This window comes from Anopheles gambiae, chromosome 2, assembly GCF_943734735.2.
Source record: "Anopheles gambiae chromosome 2, idAnoGambNW_F1_1, whole genome shotgun sequence".
Taxonomy (NCBI): domain Eukaryota; kingdom Metazoa; phylum Arthropoda; class Insecta; order Diptera; family Culicidae; genus Anopheles; species Anopheles gambiae.
In genome coordinates, this window is record NC_064601.1 from 39,456,605 (window position 1) to 39,480,384 (window position 23,780).

Genomic DNA, 23,780 nt, shown 5'->3' on the forward strand with positions numbered 1-23,780 from the left:
TAGTCAGTGAGGGGAGCGATGCATGACACATATTGATGATCTCCGATGAAGTATAAAACATTTAAAAAATATATAGATTATTCCTCATCATACCATCATCACTTGAACTACCTAACTTCTTCAAAGAGGTTAGTTGTAAGCATCATTGTATTGAATAGCGACCGCATTTTCTAATCATATTTAATAGTTTATCGAAAATATTTATCAGGTGGCTCGCCAAGATGAGTTCCTCATGCATGTGGCCCGCTGCTTAAAAAAGATTCCTCATCCCTGAATAACACGTAGACGATCTTTGCATGTTTCTTTCAAAATTGCAAATAAAACAAGTGGACTCCATTTTTCACAAGCCTTTCAAATAATACAACCACTACAATCAACACATTTTCTTACAAATAACGTATGAACACTTTTTCCTATGTAACCTATTCAAGTGCAGCTTACACAAAGGCAATATTTTTACAGTAGATATAAGGTTTTGTTTTTAAATGTAGTAATATGGCTTTTTCGGTTAAATAAAACTCTGATAAAGTTAGAAATAAGCTATCTAAAGACCAAACTACAAATGCTTGTTTGAAGAGTACATGTTATCGAATAGTAGTTTTAAATACTCAAGCATTTCCGCCCTTCTCACCTAACTCTACTCTAATTACAGGGTTTTCCACGATTTGTTGATTAGTTCCCGTTTTTTTTTTTTTTTTTTGTCGTCTCACTATTTATTCATCGTTTCCCATAAATTTATTGGTATTGTCCCATTGGATCTATACAATTGAACCATCAAATTATAGGACACACCCAAAAAAATTGTGGGAACACACTAAACAAATATGGGAAGCAACCAAAAATGTTCGGGAAAAAAATGTTTTAAATAAAAAAAAAACCTTAGGAAATCCTGTCTGTTTGAAAGTAACTCATCGCTTTACAGATGCTCAAATCTCTTACATCAAACTGTTCGATCCTCTGTAACTGTTTCCGAAGCAACAAACAGCCCCGTCTTCCGATACTATCATGAGGAACTGTTTGCATTCGAAGGCTTTTTGCCAAACTTATACTCACCACTTAAACTGCTCGGCAGCTCCACGTTGATGGTTGAGCTGGAATCGCTCTGCTGAACCTGCTCCGGCCACACACCATCGCCGGTGAAGTGGAATTCCAGCTCCACCAGGTACAGCGCCAGCGCCAACAGTTGCGTTTTGTCCGCTCTGTACAGCTCCACGCCCATTTCCTCTTGCAGCCTTGGATCGCCGCTTTCCAGTGCGGCAAGTTTCTCCTCAATTCGATTTCTGTGGAAGGAATAATACATTAAAATTATTGCTGACGGTCGTCGGAATATAGCATCCAACAAACGGCTACATACAGTGGATAGAGCAGAATGTGAACGTTATTAAATATATCGTCCAGCGTAAACTTCTTCTTTAGCAACGTATCCACTGTTTCCTGCATCTGCAGTACCGGCACATGGAACCAGTTCGGATGACGCTTTATCTTTTGCAATGCGGCATCACCCCGCTCCTTGAAGATGTGTCTCAGCACGTGGCCCGTATCTTTACCCTTCGTACGATCGCATCCTTCGCGGACATACCTTTGAAGAAGAAAAATGCATTAAAAATAACTATCCTCCAAACGTCCTGCATTTGCGGAAGCTTTTGAATACCTTTCAAAGTTTTGCGAATTGCTCGAGAGCACATCTAGCGAGGCACAGCGCACTTTCAGCTGCTGCAGATAGTCCAGCCGTATTGCCGCTTTCGTGTGGTACTGGATCAACTTAAGCACCCGAGGATGCTTCGTTAGCACCTCGAACTCTTTAACGCTCATCAACCGCTCCAGCCGATATTCTATCGTTTTCGACGACAGCGTAAACACGGACAAACATTTCAACACCTCGCCGTCCGGTATGTCGAGCTGTTTTAAAATGCCCATCACTCGCTTCACCGACTCATAGTTGACCATCATGATCTTGGGATACTTCGCCACCACCTGCTTCAGCTCGACACCCCCGATCGTCGGTATCTCCACCGGGAAGCGGAGCAAATTTTCCGGATCGGCATGCAGCAGAAACATGTTGGCGATCAGCTTGTCGCGGCTGAACTGGTAATCGTACTGCAGTATATCGACGACGCGCTGTGTGTGGCCGAAGCTTTTGTGCTTGATTTTCGAGTACGATTTCCACAGCTTTTCCAGCTCGGTCGGGCCAAAGTCAAGCCGCTTGGTAAGGAATTCGTTGAAGAACGCGATGCGCATATCCTGCAGCCGCGTGTCGTCATCCCAGCGCAGCTTCGGCTCTACCGGACACTCGAACTGTCGCTTTAGCTGCTCGTACATATCCAAATCCTTCGGAATCAGGTAGTTGCGCTTTAGCATCACAATGCTTTTGCGTATCAGCTTCAGATAGTTTCCGATGGCATTCAGCGTGAGGCCCTCCACCAGCCCACACTCGCGCAAGATTGTGGTACGGTTTTCGAGCGTAATCAGATGGTTGAAAAGCACGTGCGGCTGCTCCAGGATCTCGTCCGGGGTTATGTAAACGTATTTGAGGTAGCTCAGCTTCCGGATCGTTTCCTCCCGATCCAGCTCCAGCAGGGCAGGATTGTTTAGCAACCATTTGTGAACCACTCTGTAATCCGCTCCTACAGGTAGAGTCAAGTAGAGAGGTTACCATTTATTGAGCTTCTTCCGTCTTCCGATCCTTACCAATGTGCGGCGCGTATATTCGAGCAGCATCCGGGCTAGTGTTTTCTTTCACTATCTTCTGGCACATAGTGCGGTAAAATATTCGTAACCGAAGCATCGTTCTATTTCGCAACACCGGCCACCGATCGCAAGCACCAAACTACACTGCTGTTGTTTTGTTTGCCCGGCAAACTGGTACGTCAAAGTCAGCTGCTGCATCTGTCATGAGGCAGCTGTCAAAAAATATCCGTTACAATTTTCGAACTTACCGCTTTCGCAATCCAATTCGAAAATGCTACCATTAAATTTGCCGTTGGGATGGAAGGGGGATGAATGAAAACAAAAGCATCAGTTAATTTTCATTGATCAAGTATATTGTAACTAGTGTTGGTTGTTTTTTTTAAGATATCCTTTACCACGCCGAGCTATGTTTAATGCATCAGTGCACAACATATCACAGTTCAAACTCATCCGGTAGAGAGCGAAATAATTCATATTTACTCTAGAGATATCAACTACTTGGCGCCAATCGTGGGGCTAACAAGGTGGGCAAACAAAAGAGGACTTAATGTAATACTCCCTCTACTTCGCTCTTGCACAAAACTAATTGCTTTCGACCGTTAATGGGAATCTACGTAGTAAGGGACACTATACATGTTCCCTCCTCCGTCGTCAAATTCGTTTTACTAGCAGCACCCGACACACGGGCAAGACGCCGAATAAGAACGACCCGCAGGAGAGCATATCGTCGGCGCTTCGTTCGGAAACAGGGACCGGCAAAGAACGGCTTACAGAAGTATCGTTGGTGGCTTGATGGTGGATGGTTGTGGCGTTGGTGTTAGAAGAGCACTAGTACACTGTTTCTCTTGGTTCATCGTTATTTATGTTCGCTTCACGATTTGCGTACACAACAGGGAGTTGGGGGAGGGCAATTGCGGTATTACAATTGAATTCGTTAATTATTTCAAATATGCTTTTAATTAATATCTTTCGTGCGATTATCGCACACATTTAAATTTCGCGGCCATATGTTGTCTGTACATACAGCGAAACGCCTAACTTTGCACGCAACAAACCGCTGCCGACGCGACGACCGGAGACGGGTCCCGGCTACACATCCTTGTGTCTTCCTCTTCTCGTGTAAGTGTTCGTTTCTTCCATCGCGATCACTTAAAAACTGTGTTCTTCCGTTCGAGCCGGAAATCCTATACGTCACGAACGCACTACCGTTTGAATGGGGAGTTAATGTATGTACAGGGTGTGTTTTTCGCACTTCGTCACTAATAACAAACTGTAGTCAGTTACACGTATCAATTAGAGCTAACTGCAGGACAACTGTTTCGCCGTCTTCTCCGTTGTCTATCGATATAACCGCGCAAAGTCTTGCAGTGCTTGCGTTGTGGCTCTCGCCGTCTGGGAGCTGAAAGAGACAAACAAATTACCCCAATTAGGACACCGCCTTCAGCCTCTTTCGGTGCGTATTCTTCGTTAGCTCACGTGCTCTCTCTCCCTCTATCGCACCGCGCACTTCACTTACTTGACCACGTTGGTTACGAATTGCACCATCTGCTCGTGCGTTACCGTTACGGAGCCACCGCTGTTCTTCTTCGGCAGCGAGTCGACCGCCTTTTTCACGTGCTCCTCCAGCTGGTGCGGGCTGTGCTGCTTAATTTCGACAAATACCTCCGCCACGTCCGACAGCATGTTCGAGTGCAGGCAGAAGACGGACGCGTACAGCAGGTTCATGATGAGCGCTTCGCCGTGCGATGCCAGTATCGACTGCACCATCGGTTCCAGATCGTTCGCCCGATCGTGGCGCAACAGGCTGCAGAAGAACCGCATCACAGATATGTTGGCCTCGCGGTGATCGAGCGTGCACGCCAACAGCCCGCACTGTATAATCGGCGTCACGAGCGGGGACTGCAGGAACTGGAGCGGAGCGCGCTGTATGAAGCGCGTCGCCAGGCGGAAGAAATCGTCCACCATGTCCGGGTGGTTCTTGAGCCCGTTCTCCATCTGCAGCACGCCGAACGTTGGCTCGATGAACGCCTGCAGCATGTTGAGCAGGCCCTGGGTGCAGCCCTCCTCGTACGCGAACTCATCCACCAGTATGCTGCCCAGGTACAGCAGGCAGCTGTGATTGTGGCCGGAGTAGATGGTGATGATCTGCTTCACCAGCGGTTCCAGTATCGGCATCGCCTGCTTCCCAATACACCGTATGGCGTACCGGATGCAGCGCACGATGCGTTCCATGATCTTCGAATCGTTCTTGTACCGCTCGAGCGCGCGCGACAACACGTTCCAGTTGTTGACGATGACGAACGCGCACGGGTTCACCTCGTTGTTGCGCACGGTCGGGCTGACGTGCCGGTAGATGGAGGCTAACCGGTCCAGCCAGAAGGCCGGATCGGAGCGGCTCTTCTTCCCGTCCAGCCCGTCGTCGTCGCCGTTTGCGAGGCGGCTGAGCGCCTCCACCTGGAAGCTGCACAGCTCCTGCATGGCGGGCGTAAGCTGGGCCGGCGGCAGACGCCCTATGATGATGGAGATGCCCTTCAGCAGCCCGATCGCCGACTCCGACTGGATGTCGAAGCTGTCCAGGCAGCGCGCTATCTCCATCAGTCCGCTAATGTGGCCGACCATGTGCTTCTTGCACGTGGAGCAGATCAGCTGCAGCGAGTTGGCGGCCGCCGATGCCAGCCCGTTCTTTTGCTGCAGCGCGAACAGCAGGAAGTTCAGCACCGGCTGGAGCGTTTCCGGGTTCGAGTCGATCCAGTCGCACAGCTCGCCCAGAATGCTGATCGATGTGTAGCGGATCGCGATGTGGCAGTTTTCCGGCAGGTTCAGTATCGCCTCGACCACCTTCGGCACGACCTCGCTCTCCTCACTACAACGGAACCGGGGCGGGGGGGTGGGAGGGAGAGAGGGGAAGAGAGAGAAAATAGAAAACCATTTGTAACCCTTAAACCATGTCTACGAGCATTTCATTTTAATCACCAAAGCTGGTTGAACCGCGACGTTGGTATCTCACGCTCTCCCAATTCCATTATCTCTCTAGAAGATGCAAATAACACAAATCGCAAAAGTACATTAAAATTGTGTCCGATTTCCATTCGCCAGCGGCAGCGGCAGCGGCGGTTCATGGTTGCGGGTGTGGTGTTCGTTTTTCGAGCAGTGGTTGGGGGAAAAGGAGTAAAGGAAAGTAGTTATGCTGCTCAGTTCAAATTGGCTAGGTACAAAAGGTTGGTTCAACAGTTACACATGCGTCTACTACAACACTAAGTTATCAAAACATTATCGCCACGCACGCTTGCACTTCGCTCGTTCTACGCTCTTATTATCGGGACCACAGCGAGCTGCAAACGGTACTTCCGTACGGCCGAGGCACGGCACGGCACGGAACTACCGTGTGCTGCTGCGTTATTGGCTGTTCCGGAGTGCTACAGTCCGGTACGGATAATAAGCTTTAGACCAAGTAGCAGTGGCAGGGGCCTAAAAAAACAAACCGCAACCCTATCCAACACTAAAGCGCGAGGCCTAGGGAGGCGTCTGTCGCTACTTACGGCAGAATGTTGCGCGCCACGTTTTGCATGATGAACAGTGCCGCTTCGCTCGACTCCCACGACACGTTCGGGGACTGCAGTACGACGAACATCTGCTTGAAACAGCTGATCGAGCTGACGATAAATATGACGTCCTTAATTATTTCTGAAACCTTCGATCGGAAATCCTAAAAAAAAAACAAACGACGACGAAAACAATCATCAATCGGGGGTTCGCTTCTTCGCCCTCCGCAACACTGCACGCCGTTGAGTCGATTCGATCCATACCTTGAAAGATCCGCCCTCCTCTACCAGCCCATCGTGGTCCGGGTCGAGCTGCGAGTGTTTGTACAGGGCCGCGATGAGACGCTCCACGTACGGCTTGAAGTGCGCCGTAAGCTGATAGTTGTTCCGCTGGTACAGATCCTCGCTCAGCCGGTACCACATGTTGAACGTAATTTCGGCCACCTCGTAATCGTAGTGGCCGACGCAGTTCAGCACCAGATCGAGCGACTTGACCGAGTAGTGGGGCGTCTCGTCGTCCGATAAGGCCACCATCCGCGTCAGATTGCTCTCCACCAGCACCGTGAACAGCCGGCACAGATTCATCGACTTGTCCAGATCTTCCTGCGCGACCGACATGTTGTACGCCTCCTCCAGGCACATGATGCCGCCGAACAGCTTCTCGTCCAGCCCGCCGCGCGAGTTGTTCAGCTCCATGCAGTGTAGCAGCGAGCAGAGACTGTCGGTGGCGGCCTCGTGGAGATCCGGGCTGGTGGTGCCGCTGCTAAGCAGCTGGAAGCAGTACACGATGATCATGCTGTCGCTAATTTCGGGCAGCTTAAATGCGTTGATCTGCACCCAGGAGGTAAAACACTTCAGTATCTTCGAGCGGAGCAGCTCGTTCTCGTTGCCGTTCACGAGACAGACGGTTAAATATTCGCTGACCAGCGTCGAGTCGGCCTCCAGGTCGATCAGTATCTCTTTCCGCCTGTTCGCGCCGAGTCGCAGGTGGCGCGAATTCACCTCCTCCGGGATCAGCGTCAGCAGCTCGATCAGTGCGTACATCATGTTCGCGTTGCTGGAGAAGCGCTGCAGCAGCGTGGCGACCGGCTTCTGCCAGGAAGACATGAGCAGTGCCAGATCGGCCAGCGCCAGCGACAGCTGCGTCACGATGACCGATTTCGTCTCGATCGTTATGTGGCTGAGATGCTCCAGCAGGGACTGCCGCAGGGATTCGTGGGCCGATTCTGGCAGCTCGTGAAAGCTGTTCTGTATCTTGTTACGCATCGTCTGCGCCGCAAATGTGCAGGAATTAAGATCATGTTTTTGCCGCAGCAACTCATCCGCTATCTTCCAGGAATGAATCTAAAACGAAACCAGAGGGCAAAAATGTAAATTTTGCTTTCCATCTGTAATACGCTGCAACGTCGCATTTTTTTCTGCCCATCACCGGAACAAGGAACATACAAGGAAATCCACCCTCAGAAAACGGAAAATCACAACACCACCGTGACCTTCACCAGATGCGCAGGGAAAGCGTTCCGATTTACGTGTTTGGCACAGGCAAACACGTATAACAGGGCGGCATATCGTTTGCCCACCATTCGCAAGGTACGGCACGGCGCTGTGCTTCATCCGCAAACGAGTCGCGACACAGCTGCGGCGCGGTCGCGGTACCCAGTGCGAGGCAAGACGTTGGGAAACCATTCGATCAGAAATGTTCCAGAACAAACCGTTCTTTGAGGTTATGATGCTGATTGTGCGCGAGAGAGTTCCTTCACACAGACCTTGACGGTGCACGTATTACCCGGCCAAGGCTCCGCGGCGAGCTGCAAACAGCCACGGCCAGCAGCACTTACCGATTTCTGGAATTCTTCCAACCACTTGGAGGCTTTCTCCTTTTCCACATTGTTCGGATCGTTGTACAGGGTGAAAACGCCTTGCAGCACCGCTTCTGCCGTCGGTGGCTCCATTTTCGCGACGGACAACGAACGGATGGACGGACGTTTTCTCTAGCTTGCGGTTTACTCTACCGCTGGCGATACTTTAAATACACTCACAATCACTTTTTATCAGATAAACTTTACCATTAATACGGAGCTACCGCGTTTGGACCGCCAGCAGATTTTTTCGCCATATTTTATTTTCTCTCGACGCTGTAGTTTGGCTAGCGGCCACAAGAAACGCCAACACGCACAATGGTCGCAACCGAAAACGTCAAATTGGTTAATTAAAAATTAAACATTATTTTCTTAAATTTTGTATGTTTTAGGTGCTTGCCGCTTGAAAATTGTGTGGACGCTAAAAAACTTTATTAATTTTCTGATATATTTCTCTTTAATAAAGGATTTAATGCAAAAGTATAGAATAAATATGTCTTCCCATGTAGCAATTTGTAGCTGCATTGTTTTGGACAGTGTGCGAAATGACGTAGAATTTGGCCAAAATTACGGAAATTTAAATTTAAGCTGTCCCAGAGATACGTTATAGCTGATTTAAGGCTGTTTAACAAAAAATCGTGCCGATGTCGTACTTTGTGACTGCCCAAATAACCAGCTGCTTGCTTAAGCAGCTAATTTTGGCATGCAAAAGATCGCTGCTGGAATTTGCCTTTTGCAGTAGATAAACAGCATCAAAGTTCCAGGTGGGTCTTTCAAACAGCGCTTAAGCAGCTTCCTTATGCCAGGGTACTAGCAATTATTTTTCTTTGCGTTTTATTTTCAAGCAAGCGTCATCGATGAAATAAACAAGAGGTTTTGTTTGAGTACATGTGTATATTTTTAAATCCTTAATATTCATCAATTATTCACACAATTTACTGTAAAATCACAAGCACTTCATTCAATATTCCTCCTTCAATTAACTTATTTGGCTTGGGCAGCAGCAACGAGACGATTGACGGCACCAGTCTTTGACAATTTGACAAGGGCCACCTCGTACCGATGTCATGCATTAAAAAGCTATAAAGTTCCACCAAGTGCGGTACGCTTTCTTAACAAGCCTTCAAGTTCCATCGTTAACCATACACATCAGGCTAATCAGTTAAAAAGTTCCTGCGAGTACCATGTGCCTGTTAAAAAGCTCCATAGTTCCGCAAAGTACCATCTATCTCTTAATCAGCCACAAAGTACGACATCGGAACTACTTTTCGATAAACAGCCCCAAATCAGCTATAAAGTACGAGCTGACTATTTGGGTGATTAAGAAACGGTACTTTGCGGAACTATGGCGCTTTTTAACAAGCACTCGGTACTCTTTGGAACCTTGCGGCTGGTTAGCCTGATGTTTATGGATCATGATGGAACTTCACAAGCGCCACAGATTAAGCTTAAACGATTGGAAAATCGAATATCCATAGAAAAAAACTAAAGCTCCGTAGCTTCACTGGTTTGCTCAATAGATGGCGTGTGGCGTGTGCTCAACAGATGGCAAATTTGGCTGTTTGGGATGATCGTTGGTGGTAAAGGCTGGCTTTTGCTATTTTTATTATGCACCAGTCACCATTGGGCCGGTCTGGCGGTACACTCGCTATTATTGTACAAAAGTTATTATTGTCTATGCTAGCAGTAAAAGCTTGGAATCGGAACATCTAGTTGGAATCGATGCTGCAGAGTAGGTCCAGAATGATTTTACGGAATTAATTTTTTAATCTGTTCCGGATTCAAAATTGACTTGAGAATCGAAATCGACCCGGATATCGCAATCAACTTTGCAATTGAAATTGACTTCGGAATCAGAACCAGCTCTAGAATTGAAATTAGAAGTTTCCGAAGCAAAATCGATTCCAGTTCCGAATCCGATTCCGGATACTCGTTGCACTAGCAGATCGTTTTGAATGTCGATATTTATATTCATATTCTGGTAGACAGCAATTCATATTTATATCCCAGTTTTTTTTCTTTCTCAATAGGATCTTACATCAAAACCAACAAGCGATTTCGAACGAGGGACTGTTTTACTCATGTAACCTTAAAAGCATAATGAAAAGGTTTAGTTATCTTCGTTCTACTTGGGTTTTATTTTACTTTTCTTTACAATATTTGTTAGGCAATCCGTGTGTCTTATCCTACGGAACTGATCTGATAGGAACGTAATACAACTGCTGTTCGAAACAAGCTCACCGTTTGCCCGGCAAGATTTGAATTTAGTACTTTGAATCTAGCACTGTTGCATGTAATGTAAAAAAAAAACTCACTAACTTACTAAAAACAAGGGTATGGTCCCCTCAGGAATGGCTGCATTGGTGTCACAGTTGCTTATTACTCACTATTCTTTACACTTGATCTAGCATCTAACATAGGTAGTAACATAGAAGCTAAGTCTGTTACAAATATGTATATGTACATCGTGCAATCAGTAAAAATACAAAATTAAAACAAAAAAAAAGAAATGCAACCCCGCTTAAGGCAGGCTCGGATGTCGATGGTGCTTGGTGTCCCTGGTGCCAGCATTAACCGGTGGCTGTCATATGCTAAGCGAGGGTCGTTTCTTCCGCTCGCCCTTGCTGTTCTTGCCAAAAATGTTCCCGAGCGCTTTCGATACACTGTTGACGCCCAGCTTCCTTCGCATCGGCAGCGCCCGAAATAGCTGGGTCGAGCGGGCCTCGCGGATCAGCGAATGGAAGGCGAGCGAAACGCCGGCAAAATTTTCCGCCGCCGATACCTCGTAGAACTGGCAGGAGTAGCGGAACGAGAGCTCCTGTCCGTCATTAACGGAGATTTCCCTGCAAGTAGCGAAATAAAGTTAGTCATGTATCGGGAAAGTAAGGTTTTGTGGTGGGATCAGCTCCGCTTACCTCGCATGATCGAGATCACTTTTGTTGCCCAGCAGCAGGAGCGTGTAGTAGGAGGGCAGCTTCAGCTTGGTCAGCTGCTGCAGGTAGTCGGCCGCCTCCTCGAAGCTTGACTTATCACAGATTGAGTACACGACCACGAATGCGTCTCCCCAGCGGAGATGTTCGTACAAGCAGCCCCGCTTCTGGAAAAGGGACAAATTACACACAATGTTAGCCGAACAGCTCCAACGTAACATCACGGATCCTACGTACATCACACCGGGAAGTGTCCATAATTTCCACCTCGGTCGTAATATTGTCATAGGTGACACTATGCCGGTACAGGAAGTCTGCAACAAAAAGGGGAAAAAGCAAACGAAAGAAAAAGAATGGTGCGATAAAATCGGTTCTGGATGGAATCTTCCTGCTGCGCTAGACTTACCTCTCGCCGAGCTGTACTCCCCGATGTAACGCTTCGTGAGATAACGCACCGTGACGGCTGTGGAATGTAAAGCGTACCATTAGTAGTGCATTACTCTATACAATCACACGCATTTACACACACGCACACACACACACACACAAACAAACATAGTTTTCATCCCATAAGGTTTCCCAACCCAACCCAAGCGATCGCAATGGCCTTCAAGGTGAGAAGCATAAGCATCAAACTGTGATGGAAGAGTGATCTGCCGGTGTTGTAGGCCGCAATCGATGGAACGGAGCGCTTGGAACGAGTTTTGGATTGCGCTGCCCGTTAAGGACAGTCGTGCGCACCCGACACCCGACAGACTGCACGGCGGGACAAGGGGTTTGGGATTGTGAAATGGAGCGTTCTCGAAAAAGGGAACCTCAAGATGCTTCCCAACAAGTAAGTACGGCAAATCGTGGTTCTCGTTGCACCACGGCTCTGCTGTGAACGTTTATGGAGCTCGGTGGTTTGGTCAGAGCCCTGTTGACACGATACCTCCGCAACCCTGCATGAGCATGCCGATGACGTGTTGGAGAAGTTCTCCCGCATCAGCAGTATCAGCCGAATCAGTCGAAGTTGTTTTGATCCGTGGCGACATGATTTCCTTTTAGGAAATGGAGTCCCCTGATTGAGTTCGTTTCAAACCGTGCTGGAACGCACCCGTCTGGAGATTGTGCAGTGCTACAAACTGTGCAGCCAGTTGCAAGAGATCGTGCAATCTTTGCTCTTGGTGCCGTAACCCGGTGCCTGATAATTCCACGATCTTGACAAATAATGTTCATAAAATAGCTCCACGTCACGCACGCCTCTGTGTAGTACAAAATATACTTGTGCTTAAATCATGGCTTACGCTTTTCGTCTTAAAACCACAAAGGACACGCACCTCGTCGAACAATGTTATCGTCTGCAGCGATATTCAGTTAGAAACGATGCATTGTTTGTCGCTGCTTCGTGTCGTGGCGTGCCATAACTAACATCGCTCTTCGAGGCACCGTTAACCAATGGCTGGAAGGTCCTGCAACACTGACTGACTGACTGACTGTCCGGCTCTGTAAGTGATGCATCACAAAAGATAATTTCAATTCATTTTATTTCACCTACACCTTCCATACCTCCAGTCCCAGCGTTCCAAACACGATTGAATCCCTGAAGAAAGGGCTGCCTGTGTACACAATTTGTAACAGTTTGACTTTCGTGAACTGGCCCCAGCTCGGACGGCACAATCGGACGCTATTTATCTCACCATTGTGCCTGGGCAGGGCAGGGCAGTCCTGCTATTTGCCAAACAGTGCACAAGATCACCATGCTGCACCCCAAAAACTCGGCGATCGCTTCGGGACACCTCATTTCTCTCGATGAAAGAAAAATCACCCAACAGATCTCTTTATTATCGACCACCGTTACTACCCTGGTCGCTGATGCTGAAAAAGTGAAATAAATAACCATTCAACACATGCACTCACGCGCATACAAAAACACACACACGGAGATGGTGCGCATGGTGATGCATTTCCTTTCAGTGTTTTAATGCAGCAGGTCCAACCGTTCGCTTTCGCACGGTGGTTGATAAAGACCTCATGTCCAAGCGATCGAACTGGCCGTACACCGTCCCCGTATGTAGGTCGAAGTTGAACGAAATGCATTGAATATTGTCCCGCATCGCTTCTCCTGCCTTCGCCGGCACCCGGAGTCACAAACCACCCACCAACCCTTTTATTGGGTCTTTAGCTACTTCCTCGTGTTTCCACTCGCACACCATAGCCACACCATTGACGTTGGCTCGTGAAAGGGGCTCGAATTATTAATTACGATTTATCACGCTTCGAATAATCGAACCGTTTTGGCTGCATCGTGAGCCCGTCGTTGGTCCGATGGTCCGATAAAGATAATGCGTGTGCGATAGCGTCAACGCGGACAGTCGGTGGTTGTGGCGGTGCAGTCACGTGCACGTTGCGACCGAAAACGGAACACGAACGTGCATCGGTCATCGGTCGAAAACCGTTGCCGTTTTTGTTTCGGCGGGTGGGTTTGGTGAAATCGGTTTCACTGCTCACGTCTAATGAGCTGCCGGCCGATCGATCGCCGGCGTTTTACTGATACTGATTTTGGGGCACAAGGGTGATCGTCGTTTGACACCGATCCAGTTCAAGGTTTGATGCACCGTTGCCGAGGAATGTTGATGATTACGATCGATAGATAGGGTTCAAGATCAGAATGGAAAGTTGCGTTGGCTTTTTAGTTGGTATCGAGCGATACAAAGAAATCAGTGAGGCATCATAAAATGTGCTTTTGTTTTAATTTCAAAAGTCGTCAATTTGAATCCTCATTTTTTTGCTTTTTTCTATCATCTTCATCACTTCTGTAATGACTTTTTTGTAAGAGTTAAATGATTTAAGAACTTTGCTTTGAAGAAAAACAAAATATGCTTTTCATGTATAACCTTATGTCTTATAATTTTTAGAGCGTGATCGTGTCTTAAAGCCTTAACCAAGATAAAAGCATAAAAATTAATTTTAAACTTTGTTGATTCGATTAAATTAATTAATTTATGATCTACTTTTAACAATGATTAATTCGTATAGTACAGTTAGCAGCATTGTCGATTCTAGCGCAAGTGTAGATGTACAAAAACCAAAGAGATGCAGATGTTTTAATTCACGAATTTAAAATTTCAATTCACCGTAATACAATTTGGTAAACCAAGAACTAAAAATATCTTCCATTATCTTTTCCTAAAGATCATCTTGTTGCCTAGCCTTGTTTTTAAAAGAAATGATAACAGACTAATTAAATTATTTATTTCAGCGATAAGCTTTTTTAACTAATTTTATTCACTTTGCTCTGCATATTTGTGAAGCGAAGAAAGTTGTTTTTGTGGTTAGAATTCAACTTGTTTGCAAACATGTCAAATAGCCAAGAGAAAGCTCAAATTACCCATTTGCTTCTAAACGATTCCAATGAAATTAATTTAAATACCTTTCCATCACGCAAACCTTCAGTCATTGGGCTTTCGCTGATCCCCGTCCCCTTACACTTCTGTCCACTCCAACGACTCCCGGCGAAAGAAGTTTCTTCAACGGAAGCACCTGTTCATCGGTAATTAGGTTATTACAATTTCAAGTATCTCCGATCATGTAGAAGCAAGGGAGAGGAAGAAACAACCTTCCCGAATGCCCTAATGCGGCTTGTCGTCCAACTACACGCGCTCTTGAAATGCATCGTCCGATGTGGGTTGACATGTGGCACCGGCGGCACAGTGCACCCGAAGTCCCCGTCCGTCGGTTAGGTCGGTCCCGAGATCAAACCTAAAATAGGCTAATCGCAATTTCTCTAACCACGATTGCCGATGAGACGAATGCAAACGAGTGACGAAGTAGATGGAAGAAGACACCCGACAAGTTCACCGAGACCCTTCCCAGCCTGCCTGAACACACCAGAAATGCATTCAAATTCGCAATAACCATAACAATAAGCATAAAAATTTACGCTCGATCCCTTGAAGCCCCTCCCCCCCCCTTTCACACACACACACATACACTTACCCGATTTGCCAACTTTGGCGCTGCCAATGACGACCACCTTGAGCTTGTTTAAATTCGTCATTCCTCCGGTTGGCGGGTTTTCGGGAAGGGTGTCGAGGCCCACCAGGAGAGTGGCCTTCGGCTGTAGACGCCAAACAACAAAATCGCCCCGACCCGGGTGCACCAGACGCAGCACCGTACCCGGGCGTGTGTAGGTTTAGATGCGGGACAGCTCTCCGCCGGTAACACCACTCGCGTCGTGTACGTGTTGGGGTTCGTTTTGAATTTTCAATTACCGTGTCCCAGCCGTAGGGGTTTCTGTCGGTGCTGTTTGCTGCTGCTGCTGCTGCTGCTCCTTCTGCTGCGGATGCGTGCCGTTGGCGTTGGAAAACTTTACGCCTCCCGGGGCCACAGATGGATGTACACGGTGGCTGGGTACGGTGCGGTGGCAGGATCGAAGCACGGGTTCGCCATTCTGTCGTCGATGTGTTGCAACACAGCCCCCTCAAACACAGGGGCTCAGGTGCGCGTGAAGTGGATCGATCAGAATCGAACGGCCCGCGCGCAAGGGAGGCACATTTTGGTTTGTTTGTTCGTTCCTCCTTCCTTAATGAGACACTTCCAGGCCCAGCTGTTCAACGCAACGCGATCGTAGAAAAAAACGGCTTGCCGCACAACCGGACACGACGAGGATGCCAGCGATTTGCAGATAGAACGTGGAAGAAGCTGTAAAAAAGAATAGAAGAAAAAATGGGAAAATACATATAAGAAACCAACCACTTAAGAAATGACACACCGGTAAGTCATGTGTAGATTAAATATGCAAAAACGAGCCTGCACGAAAAAAAACATAAACGCACTGAAATCATTACACACATTGAATAACAGGCAATTTCCACCATTTCCAAGCGATCGTAAAGGTAAGCTGATTTTTGCCTTTCCACCTTGAGTCTCCTGAGACGATCGATAACGATACGAGTCCGGGAAGGTTGCCTTTAGCATAAGCCAATGTGGCTGGTGCGGAAAGTGTAACATATTTTAATTAGGTTGAAATTCATTCCCATCTGCTGCAGCCGCTTGGGATTCGTGCTTTCGATTTGCAACCATCCAGCGCACAAGGGGTTTAAAAATAGTTGGCCAATTCCTGGGAATTGAGATGACACTGGACTCTGACTTGGCTGGTCTAGCCGCGACGCCAGTGTCGTTCGTACTACACAATGATCCTCACCGTGGCTGCGGTACGGGTGCAAACGACGGCCAGCGCCATCCCCGTTTTTCCCCCCGAAACGACTCGAAATCGTCAGTCGCCGCGAGCAATAGCACCGGCGGTGCCTGGCCTGATTTTGCCACTCTCACAGCCGCAAACGAGGCTGTGCATGCGCCGGCAGGGACTGGATAAGGCGGCCGATGGGGCGATGGGATGGGTGGCGAATTTTTGCATAATTTTAATAGATCGCCCGATTGTAAATCTAAATAGCAAACAAGCGGCACAGAATGCAGCGGAAGGTGCAGCCAAGATTTACTATGCTCCGAAAATGACGCACCAATGGTTTTGCTGAGAAAGGAGTGGTGAGAAAGGGAGACTGTTTTTTTTTCTTTCTTTTTTTTCGTTGTTGTTCAATGGGTGAATCCACTGTAACTGCAGGAGATAAATGTGAACATGGACATGCTGCTGGCACACGGTAACGGCGGGGTGGGGGTTGCAGTTCATCTTCGAGCTGGGAATGGAATTTGTAACGCAACATGCACGTGAAGTGCTGTCCTGTCGTGGACGATGTCTTTTGGCTGGGCAATGTGGTTTTGTGAACAACTACAAGCACCAGCAGCAGCAACAGCCATACGAACGTAGGCAAACATGTGCTAGCAACAACTTTCTTGTGGAAAATTTATTATTGTATACAAATGAGTGGATTGCTACCTATATGTTTATGATGCCAATCCGTGTTGGATGGCGGTTTAAGTTTTAACGAAATTCAAACTGAAAAGTTTTAAATATGCCGTCCTGGGAGAGTGTTTTGTAAGCTGAGCCGAGGTTGTGTTGACTCAGAGTATTTAAATATTTATTAAAACGGCGATTAAAAAGAGTTTAGAGTTTACAAGCACAAGCCCAATGTTCAAACAATAAAAAATAATATAATTAAAATAACACCAATTATTCTGAGATTACTACGACTGTTTTGTGGTCCTTATAGCTTATGAAAAGTATAATTTATTTTTCCTGAAAAGCAGATACCTGAAGCTTTATGTGTTGTTATTACTTTTTATGTTTTATGTTTCAAATTAAACTCTTTTATTTTGTCTTGAATCTTGAACAAAGGGTAACTGTACCAGTATTCGGCAGGGTATCTAAAAACGTGTAATTACGCAAAAACGCGCTGCAATTGGTATCAACACATATTTTTTAAATAGAGATATGCTCATTTATTATTTATATACGAAGTATCACATCATTTCCTTGCATATTTATTAAAATATCGAACAAAACGTGCAGAGTTCACAGTTTTTTGGGAGATTTGATGTCTGTCAATAGTTCGGCAGGTTTTAATATTAAGAGAGCCAGACCACTAACCCAATTAAAGTGTTTATTAAATTATTCTAGATCGGTTGGAATTTTAAAATCACGAAAAACAGTTAATCATTCACTTTAAATGCTGCCGAAAATAGGCACACGGTAAATGTTGATTTTTGACAGATAACTGCTGTGGGCGCCTGCCGAAACTTGAAACAAAACAAAAACATTTTGGTTTAGCTGAATAATCAATACAAACTTGACCTGAACACTGCAATGCGTATGTCGAAACATAAAACAATATTTCTTGTATTAAATATTACCAATTTCACTGTAAAAACTGCCCTAAAAATGACCAAAATGGGCACAATAAAATTAATAATTTAAGTTCTTTTCAACACCAATCTTAGGAAAATGAGAGTGTAAAACTGCTTTGGACATTTTTGTCTATCTATTTGCATTGATTAAAACATTTTCCGACCCATATTCGCGTTGTCGAAAATAGGAGCACAGCCTGCCGAAAATGGGACCAAACTGCCGAAAATAGGAACAAAAACAGTGTTTGCATTTTCACAAATATCTCTATATATATTTAAATCGGCAAATAAAACATAGCACAACATTGCTTACAAATACATCTTACAACTTATATTACCTTACTTGCCTTGATTGCCTCTAGTTTAAACAAAACCATTACTAATTCCCAGGTTCAATACGCATTACAGTTTCAGCAACTGTAACTACCCTACAGTGACCTCCACTAGACTTGCATTAAATTTTACGAGCACATCTTCATGACGCTCCCTGCTATGCTACGGTCAAGATGTCCGCGCTTAATATCATGACACCGTCGCAAGGCACTCGCGGTTCGCCATTACTCATAATTGTTATCATCATCATTACGAAAGCTACCGTGCGTTGGCTGCACACCATGAACCGGCACACTGTGCTGGGCATGACATAACCGGCCAAATTGGCAAACAAACGAGCTGCTGCTCAGTGAATAATCGCCCATAATATTATTGTTATTATGTGGGGAAACGTAATAACTCGATTGAGGCAAATAAAGGAAAATGAGAAATTGAACTACAGGGCTCGCTTGGCTACTCTTGTTTGTTTCTTTCCACTACCGTCGCTCCTTACATTTCGGAAACCAAAGCACGCAAAGCACTTGGAATTGTGTTGAAGATTGCGATCGAACCGGAATACAGATTTGGATTTGCTGGGCTGTTGTGCGCAAAAAGGAAAAACAGAAACGCGAAAGACGTAAGCCACACCACACCCAATTTCCGGACGTTCGTTTAAACGGAGTGGCCGTGGATTGTTGTCCTCCCAATCATCACTCAGTGCGAGATAATCGAACAAGGTCCCGTCGTACAGTCCTTGACGGTTTGCTGGCCGGATTCGATTACATCGGAAGATCAAGCAAAAACGCAAATTCCCATTAGTGCGCACCTCAACCGGTGCACCGGTGTTGTCGGCATTCGATAAACGGTACACGGCGAGTGTTGCACATTGCAAGAAATTGCCGACCCGCCTCGCACCACCAGCCGAATGGCCGAATCGATCGACCGATCGATCGTGGTAACGCGCTGGAATGATAAACAAGCCGCCGAAAAGGTAATCTAAAAGCGGGGAATGAAACCCGGGCCCGCCGAAATGAGTTTATTATTGAATTACCCGTAAAACCCCCCCGTTCGTACGTTCATTAATCGTAATGGAAATTGAAAATAAAAGCCATCAGTTTAAGGTGCACCCACTCCACCGCGGGCACCGCCGGGTACGATGATAGCAGAAGGGTGAACCGTGTCGGCCAATCTGGTGTGATGAGATCGATGTAACACCAATGATGCTCGTGCCGATCGCAATACGGACAAAGGAAAGGCCGTTTTTTTTACTGCACGGAATGGCCGGCATGATAGAACTGGAATGTCCGGTTGGATGAATAAAACTAAAAAAAAAGGCAACTGGACGGTTTTACACGGTCGTAAACATAAAAGTAGGCTTTCCACGCGGTAGAGTATGGCAGTGGTTCGTTTCCGATTCGTTTGCCCATAAAATCCCCCCCTGTCCCAAACGGATTGTACACTGTGCGACAGTTCGGCCAACATAACAATAAATCAGTAAAAATTTCTTTTTAAAATAAAAATTAATTGAAATGCACCATTAAGTGACGTACTGGCGGAATAATGTACTGCCTGCAGCGGTGAATTAAATTTATGTTTATGCACTTCGACCAGCTGCACACTTGGTGGAGCGATACAAACTTCTAAAGAGGACGAGGGCGTTGCTAGTAATCGCATTACAATAACACACCCAACAGGCGACGCGACAGTATTGGGTATTTATTAATCTTTATTGTGCGAACTTTGTGTTGCGATTTTATGCTGGGTGTGAAATATTGCACGAGATTAACGAGATGCAATTAGGCGTTTGGCACCTCATCGCTTCCGCGTGCCAGCTGGACTGCATCGTAAAAAGCAAGTACACCGTTTGCTCGCATCATGATCGATTTTTCCCCGGGCGACAAACGGTACTAACCTTTTGTCATTTGTTGCTGTGTTTTTCTTTGCTACGTCGAAACTTGGGTGTAGCACATCCAAAAAGATTGCCTTAACTTTGCAGTTTCACAAAAAAAGAGGTTCAATGTCGCCCGTTCTGCAATCCTCTGCCCTCCGCTTTCGGGCAGGGCACGATATAAATAACCCATTTGACGGTTATTTATGTTCTGCATTGCACCACAAGTCACAACAAACCCCAAACCCGAACGCAGCACGACAGGTATGCGCCAGGGCTCGTGCTGCCCAGTATCATCTTCGATCACATCGGAGAGCGATCGCAATATTCGGTGCAAAAGTTTTTTAAAAAGGTACATAATTTATGCGCTCAAATTTAAACACAGTCACGCGGAGCGGAGAACCAGCGTCCGAGCGTGCTGGGTGTTGGAGGGGGCCGGGGTAGTGTTGGTTGGTTTGCTAAATTTTCAAATTTCTCCAATCACGATCTGGAAGCGAAGGGAGCAATAATTTTCCACCGCTTCCTCACCTCCCCCTCCACGGTACCGCTTGTCGCCGGGCGGACGACGGTCGTACTTTCTATTGATCGCGAATGGTTTATGGGTTCATCGTTGAAAGTTCAGCCGCCCAAGTCAACGGTGAAGATTGGTCGGCTTTACTTCCCGCAGAAAGGCGGTTGGTTCCGTTTTCAAATGTGAGGCGGAAGTGTGGGAATGGAGGGCAATGCGTCAGGGATTGATTGACTGCCGAAGGACTGCCGCATAATGTGCAGCGCCCGTTGGTTAATACCGTCCCGAATCGCTTTGTCTCACATTGCACAAATGCGCAAACCTTCCAGGCGGGTGGTGCGATGTGACCGGCGGGCAAAACGGTAGAAGGTTTAAATTGAATGGGCCGTTTAGGGCAAGTAAAGGGAGGGTCCCAGGTTACGCCACCGAACTGGAACTGCAACCGGGACTGATCGCTAAATATCGCAGCAACAACAAAAATGAAACAGTGTAGTGCATAATATAAAGCACAAGCCTCATTGTGGATAGAAAATGGGGCTGTTTATTATTGCTAACATTGAACTAGCTTTTCTTTCACTTGATTTTTGATTTGACAGACAATGCAATGTTTGCTATCATGCTGTGTATGGTTGTATGGTAAATATATTGATAGTTTTACATCATAGCTTGTGGAAAGTAGGAGTTGTTTTTTTTTAAACAAGGAATTGCAACGTATTTATTTAAAATTTGTACACAAAAATACAAACATTGTTTGTCTGTTATTATATTTGCTTTGGAATATTTTTTTAAAATTATGATATAAATATTTTTAAACCTACTATTTACATATTAACAATATTGCTATTATTATTAGTAATACCGACAATAATCATAATTAAACGAACAAAATAGTTACATAGATTTATAACGTGGTGCTCGATACAAAAACTTGGGAACAAAACACACATTAATCACACTTCACGTAACCAGAGATTTTCACATTTACTAAAACTAATAAATATATTTATTCATTTTTTAGGTAATAAATTTAGTGAGAAAAGTTATTACAGGAAACCCTAGAGTTGGGACGGTTCGCAGATACGACAATTTTAAATTTGATACATCAATGTTGTCATTTAGAAGAAAATAATATATTTCTTTTTAATTTATTACATAAAACTATTACATACACATTTTTGATGATTCCAAACTACCTAAACTAGATAAATGATATCATGTAAACGATTTTAATACTCAAACTAATATATTATCAAAAATTGTTTTAATTACAATACACATCTCTTCAACAGGTTTCGACTCTTCAACTTCGTTTATGAACTATGCATTGCCAGATATTTGACTCACGACTTTTTGACTTTTTAATATTTTGTCGGTACCAACCACAGTCGTATCCCAAGGTTCTTCTGTACTTCTATACTTTACTTATTTTTTGTAATATTATATTATGTTTCAAAATAGAAGATCACTAAAGGTCACAAATGTATGATACCAGAATGGGTGCGCAGTGCCCGGTGCCGGTACACATTTGTGACATAAATAAATAAAGAGAGTATTTCGAAACCATATACTAGCAGCTACGAATAAATATTCCTTCACCGTCGACCATTTGCACTACAGGTTGCAGTGGGTGAATCATGTGCATCATTTGAATTACGGGACGAATTTGTGCATATATTTTCCCACCCCACCCATGGGCATTCATTCCGCGGCGACACCGAATGCGGTCACAGTCGTTCGAAACGCAACTACTACCAGCGCGAAAACGCACGCGACCCACTCGCGTCTCCGTTGTTCGGGTTGGGATTTACGCCCGCTGTACACGCGGCGCCATGGCTGCAACCAGCACACGCACACACAAACAAACACACATATTCGCTAGCGTGTGTGCTATAAATAGTCAAATCTGGCCGCTAAAGTGCATCGATACGGTGGTGAGTGCATATGAAAAATTAGAAAGAGTAGGACACTGGACAGCCCAAGCAACAGCGAAAAAAGCTATACATACATTTTTCGCACCGATAAATATGCTAAACATAAAAAAACGGACAAAAGGGGGTACCGGGTCCAGTGCCGGTGAGGTTGATCTGGACCGATTGAACTGAAACTCGCAACGAATCGAAACGACCGTCGGCTGGCTTGGTCGATCGCGCGCCCGTTCGTCGCTTTCACGGGTGCACAAGTCCCCACCGCCGTCGCCGCCGCCCTCGCTGCACGGATTGAGTTGTAGGAGTGCATAATTTGCAAATTGAGCGTAATATTTTGCGATAAATCATAGCATTTTTCCTACTAGCTGTGGCTGGCCAGGGCTTCGGGCTAGTTCGTTAGGCTGGCTGGGTTTGGTTGGGGCGTCGTGCGGCGATTTCGGTGGATGATGTCTGCACCTCGTTGGTTGCGTTGATTTTACTGTTTGCCAAAACGGGTCCCGGGGAGACCCGTGGGTGGCAGTGGGTGGCCCCTTCGAAGCATTGGTGCGTTGGTTGTGTTTTGTGTATGGCGTGTTTAGAGGGAGAGAACGCTACGGGTGCATCGATCGCCCAATAGCCGCCAAACCGATTCCTATCCGAGCGACTAATTTTTTTTCTTCTAGTTTTTTGCGGAAACGCGGCGCGTCTAGATAGCGAGCAGTGTACAATGATGGTGGTCAATTTATTATTTGCTCCCGATTTCGATTTCCTGCATTGTGTACCCGGGGTACGGTGCATTTGTTGATCGTTGTTAGCGCTAGCACGTCGCCAACCGATCGACTGCCTTTCGATGCAATTTTGGTGACTCACCGACTCCGGTTCTCCGTATCGTGACCGCGTGCCCGGGAAGAGGTTTAAAATTTGCGGCAGTGCTTCGATTCTGGCCTCCCGTTACCGTGTTTTTCCCTTTCGTTTTGGATAGTCATTAATTTTAGTTTTATGCTACAATTTTGAGCAATAACAATACGGGCGAAAGTGTACGCTGGCCGTGTTTCGTCGAATCGATCCAGCCGGCCAAACGCGGACAAAGCAAGGCTCGACTTGCTGCCACTAGATAGTATTAGCAGTTTTATTAGCCTTTGCTCTCTTGAATACTGGGTGGCCCTGGGCCAATACTGGCGGCAGAAAACTGCAGCGCGCACGAGGAAATGCAGCAAACCGATCGCCAAAAGCGTCACTCGAAGGTGCACTAAGCACACCGCAGGAAGATAATCTTTAACGAGCTTTTCATTTCCAGTTGGCTGTTTGCCAGGCTGGAACCGGCACTGTCCTGGGCAGCTGCTGTTCGTTGGTTATGAATCTGTGA

General features: G+C 46.1%; 3 protein-coding genes across 7 annotated transcripts in view; all 3 read right to left on the reverse strand.

Annotated features, from left to right (window-relative positions):
- Nucleotides 1-336: 336 nt before the first annotated feature.
- LOC1274239 (transcription termination factor 5, mitochondrial) lies at nt 337-3,022 on the reverse strand. The gene is made up of 4 exons (XM_313328.5): nt 2,689-3,022; nt 1,652-2,624; nt 1,355-1,579; nt 337-1,280 (listed from the first exon to the last, which is right to left on the reverse strand). The coding sequence occupies exons 1-4, from the start codon at nt 2,783-2,785 to the stop codon at nt 1,004-1,006; spliced, it is 1,572 nt and encodes a 523-aa protein (XP_313328.5). The 5' UTR covers nt 2,786-3,022; the 3' UTR covers nt 337-1,003.
- A 772-nt stretch (nt 3,023-3,794) lies between these two features.
- Nucleotides 3,795-8,408, reverse strand: LOC1274240 (transportin-3). 2 transcript variants are annotated; one of them, XM_061642781.1, is made up of 6 exons: nt 8,069-8,401; nt 6,495-7,574; nt 6,228-6,394; nt 5,662-5,718; nt 4,205-5,551; nt 3,795-4,087 (listed from the first exon to the last, which is right to left on the reverse strand). In XM_061642781.1, exons 1-6 carry the CDS (start codon nt 8,180-8,182, stop codon nt 4,027-4,029), a joined length of 2,826 nt encoding a protein of 941 aa, XP_061498765.1. In that variant the 5' UTR covers nt 8,183-8,401; the 3' UTR covers nt 3,795-4,026. The 2 variants fall into 2 exon arrangements, with proteins under 2 accessions (XP_061498765.1, XP_562427.1); XM_562427.4 differs by lacking the exon at nt 5,662-5,718 and having other exon boundaries at nt 8,069-8,408.
- Nucleotides 8,409-8,963: 555 nt separating this feature from the next.
- LOC1274241 (ras-related and estrogen-regulated growth inhibitor) overlaps nt 8,964-23,780 on the reverse strand; it is a 53,823-nt gene continuing 39,006 nt past the window's right edge. For 3 of the 4 annotated variants that reach the window (XM_061644888.1, XM_061644889.1, XM_061644887.1), the window contains exons 2-6: nt 14,998-15,702; nt 11,426-11,482; nt 11,257-11,333; nt 11,005-11,186; nt 8,964-10,932 (exon numbers count right to left, since the gene is read on the reverse strand). In XM_061644888.1, coding sequence (XP_061500872.1) covers nt 10,674-10,932; nt 11,005-11,186; nt 11,257-11,333; nt 11,426-11,482; nt 14,998-15,058 — 636 coding nt within the window. In that variant the 5' untranslated portion in view covers nt 15,059-15,702 and the 3' untranslated portion in view covers nt 8,964-10,673. Of the gene's footprint in view, nt 10,933-11,004; nt 11,187-11,256; nt 11,334-11,425; nt 11,483-14,997; nt 15,703-15,772; nt 17,055-23,780 lie in introns of those variants that run through there. The other variant, XM_061644890.1, reaches the window with a different exon arrangement.

Coding starts and splice junctions, on each gene's coding strand:
- LOC1274239 (XM_313328.5), bottom strand. CDS start 2,785: ATGCTTCGGTTACGAATATTTTACCGCACTATGTGCCAGAAGATAGTG. Junction 2,625..2,688: donor AATATACGCGCCGCACATTG/GTAAGGATCGGA, acceptor CTCTACCTGTAG/GAGCGGATTACAGAGTGGTT. Junction 1,281..1,354: donor CACATTCTGCTCTATCCACT/GTATGTAGCCGT, acceptor TTCCTTCCACAG/AAATCGAATTGAGGAGAAAC.
- LOC1274240 (XM_061642781.1), bottom strand. CDS start 8,182: ATGGAGCCACCGACGGCAGAAGCGGTGCTGCAAGGCGTTTTCACCCTG. Junction 7,575..8,068: donor TGGAAGAATTCCAGAAATCG/GTAAGTGCTGCT, acceptor GTTTCGTTTTAG/ATTCATTCCTGGAAGATAGC. Junction 5,552..5,661: donor TCGCGGTTCAACCAGCTTTG/GTGATTAAAATG, acceptor GTTCCGTTGTAG/TGAGGAGAGCGAGGTCGTGC.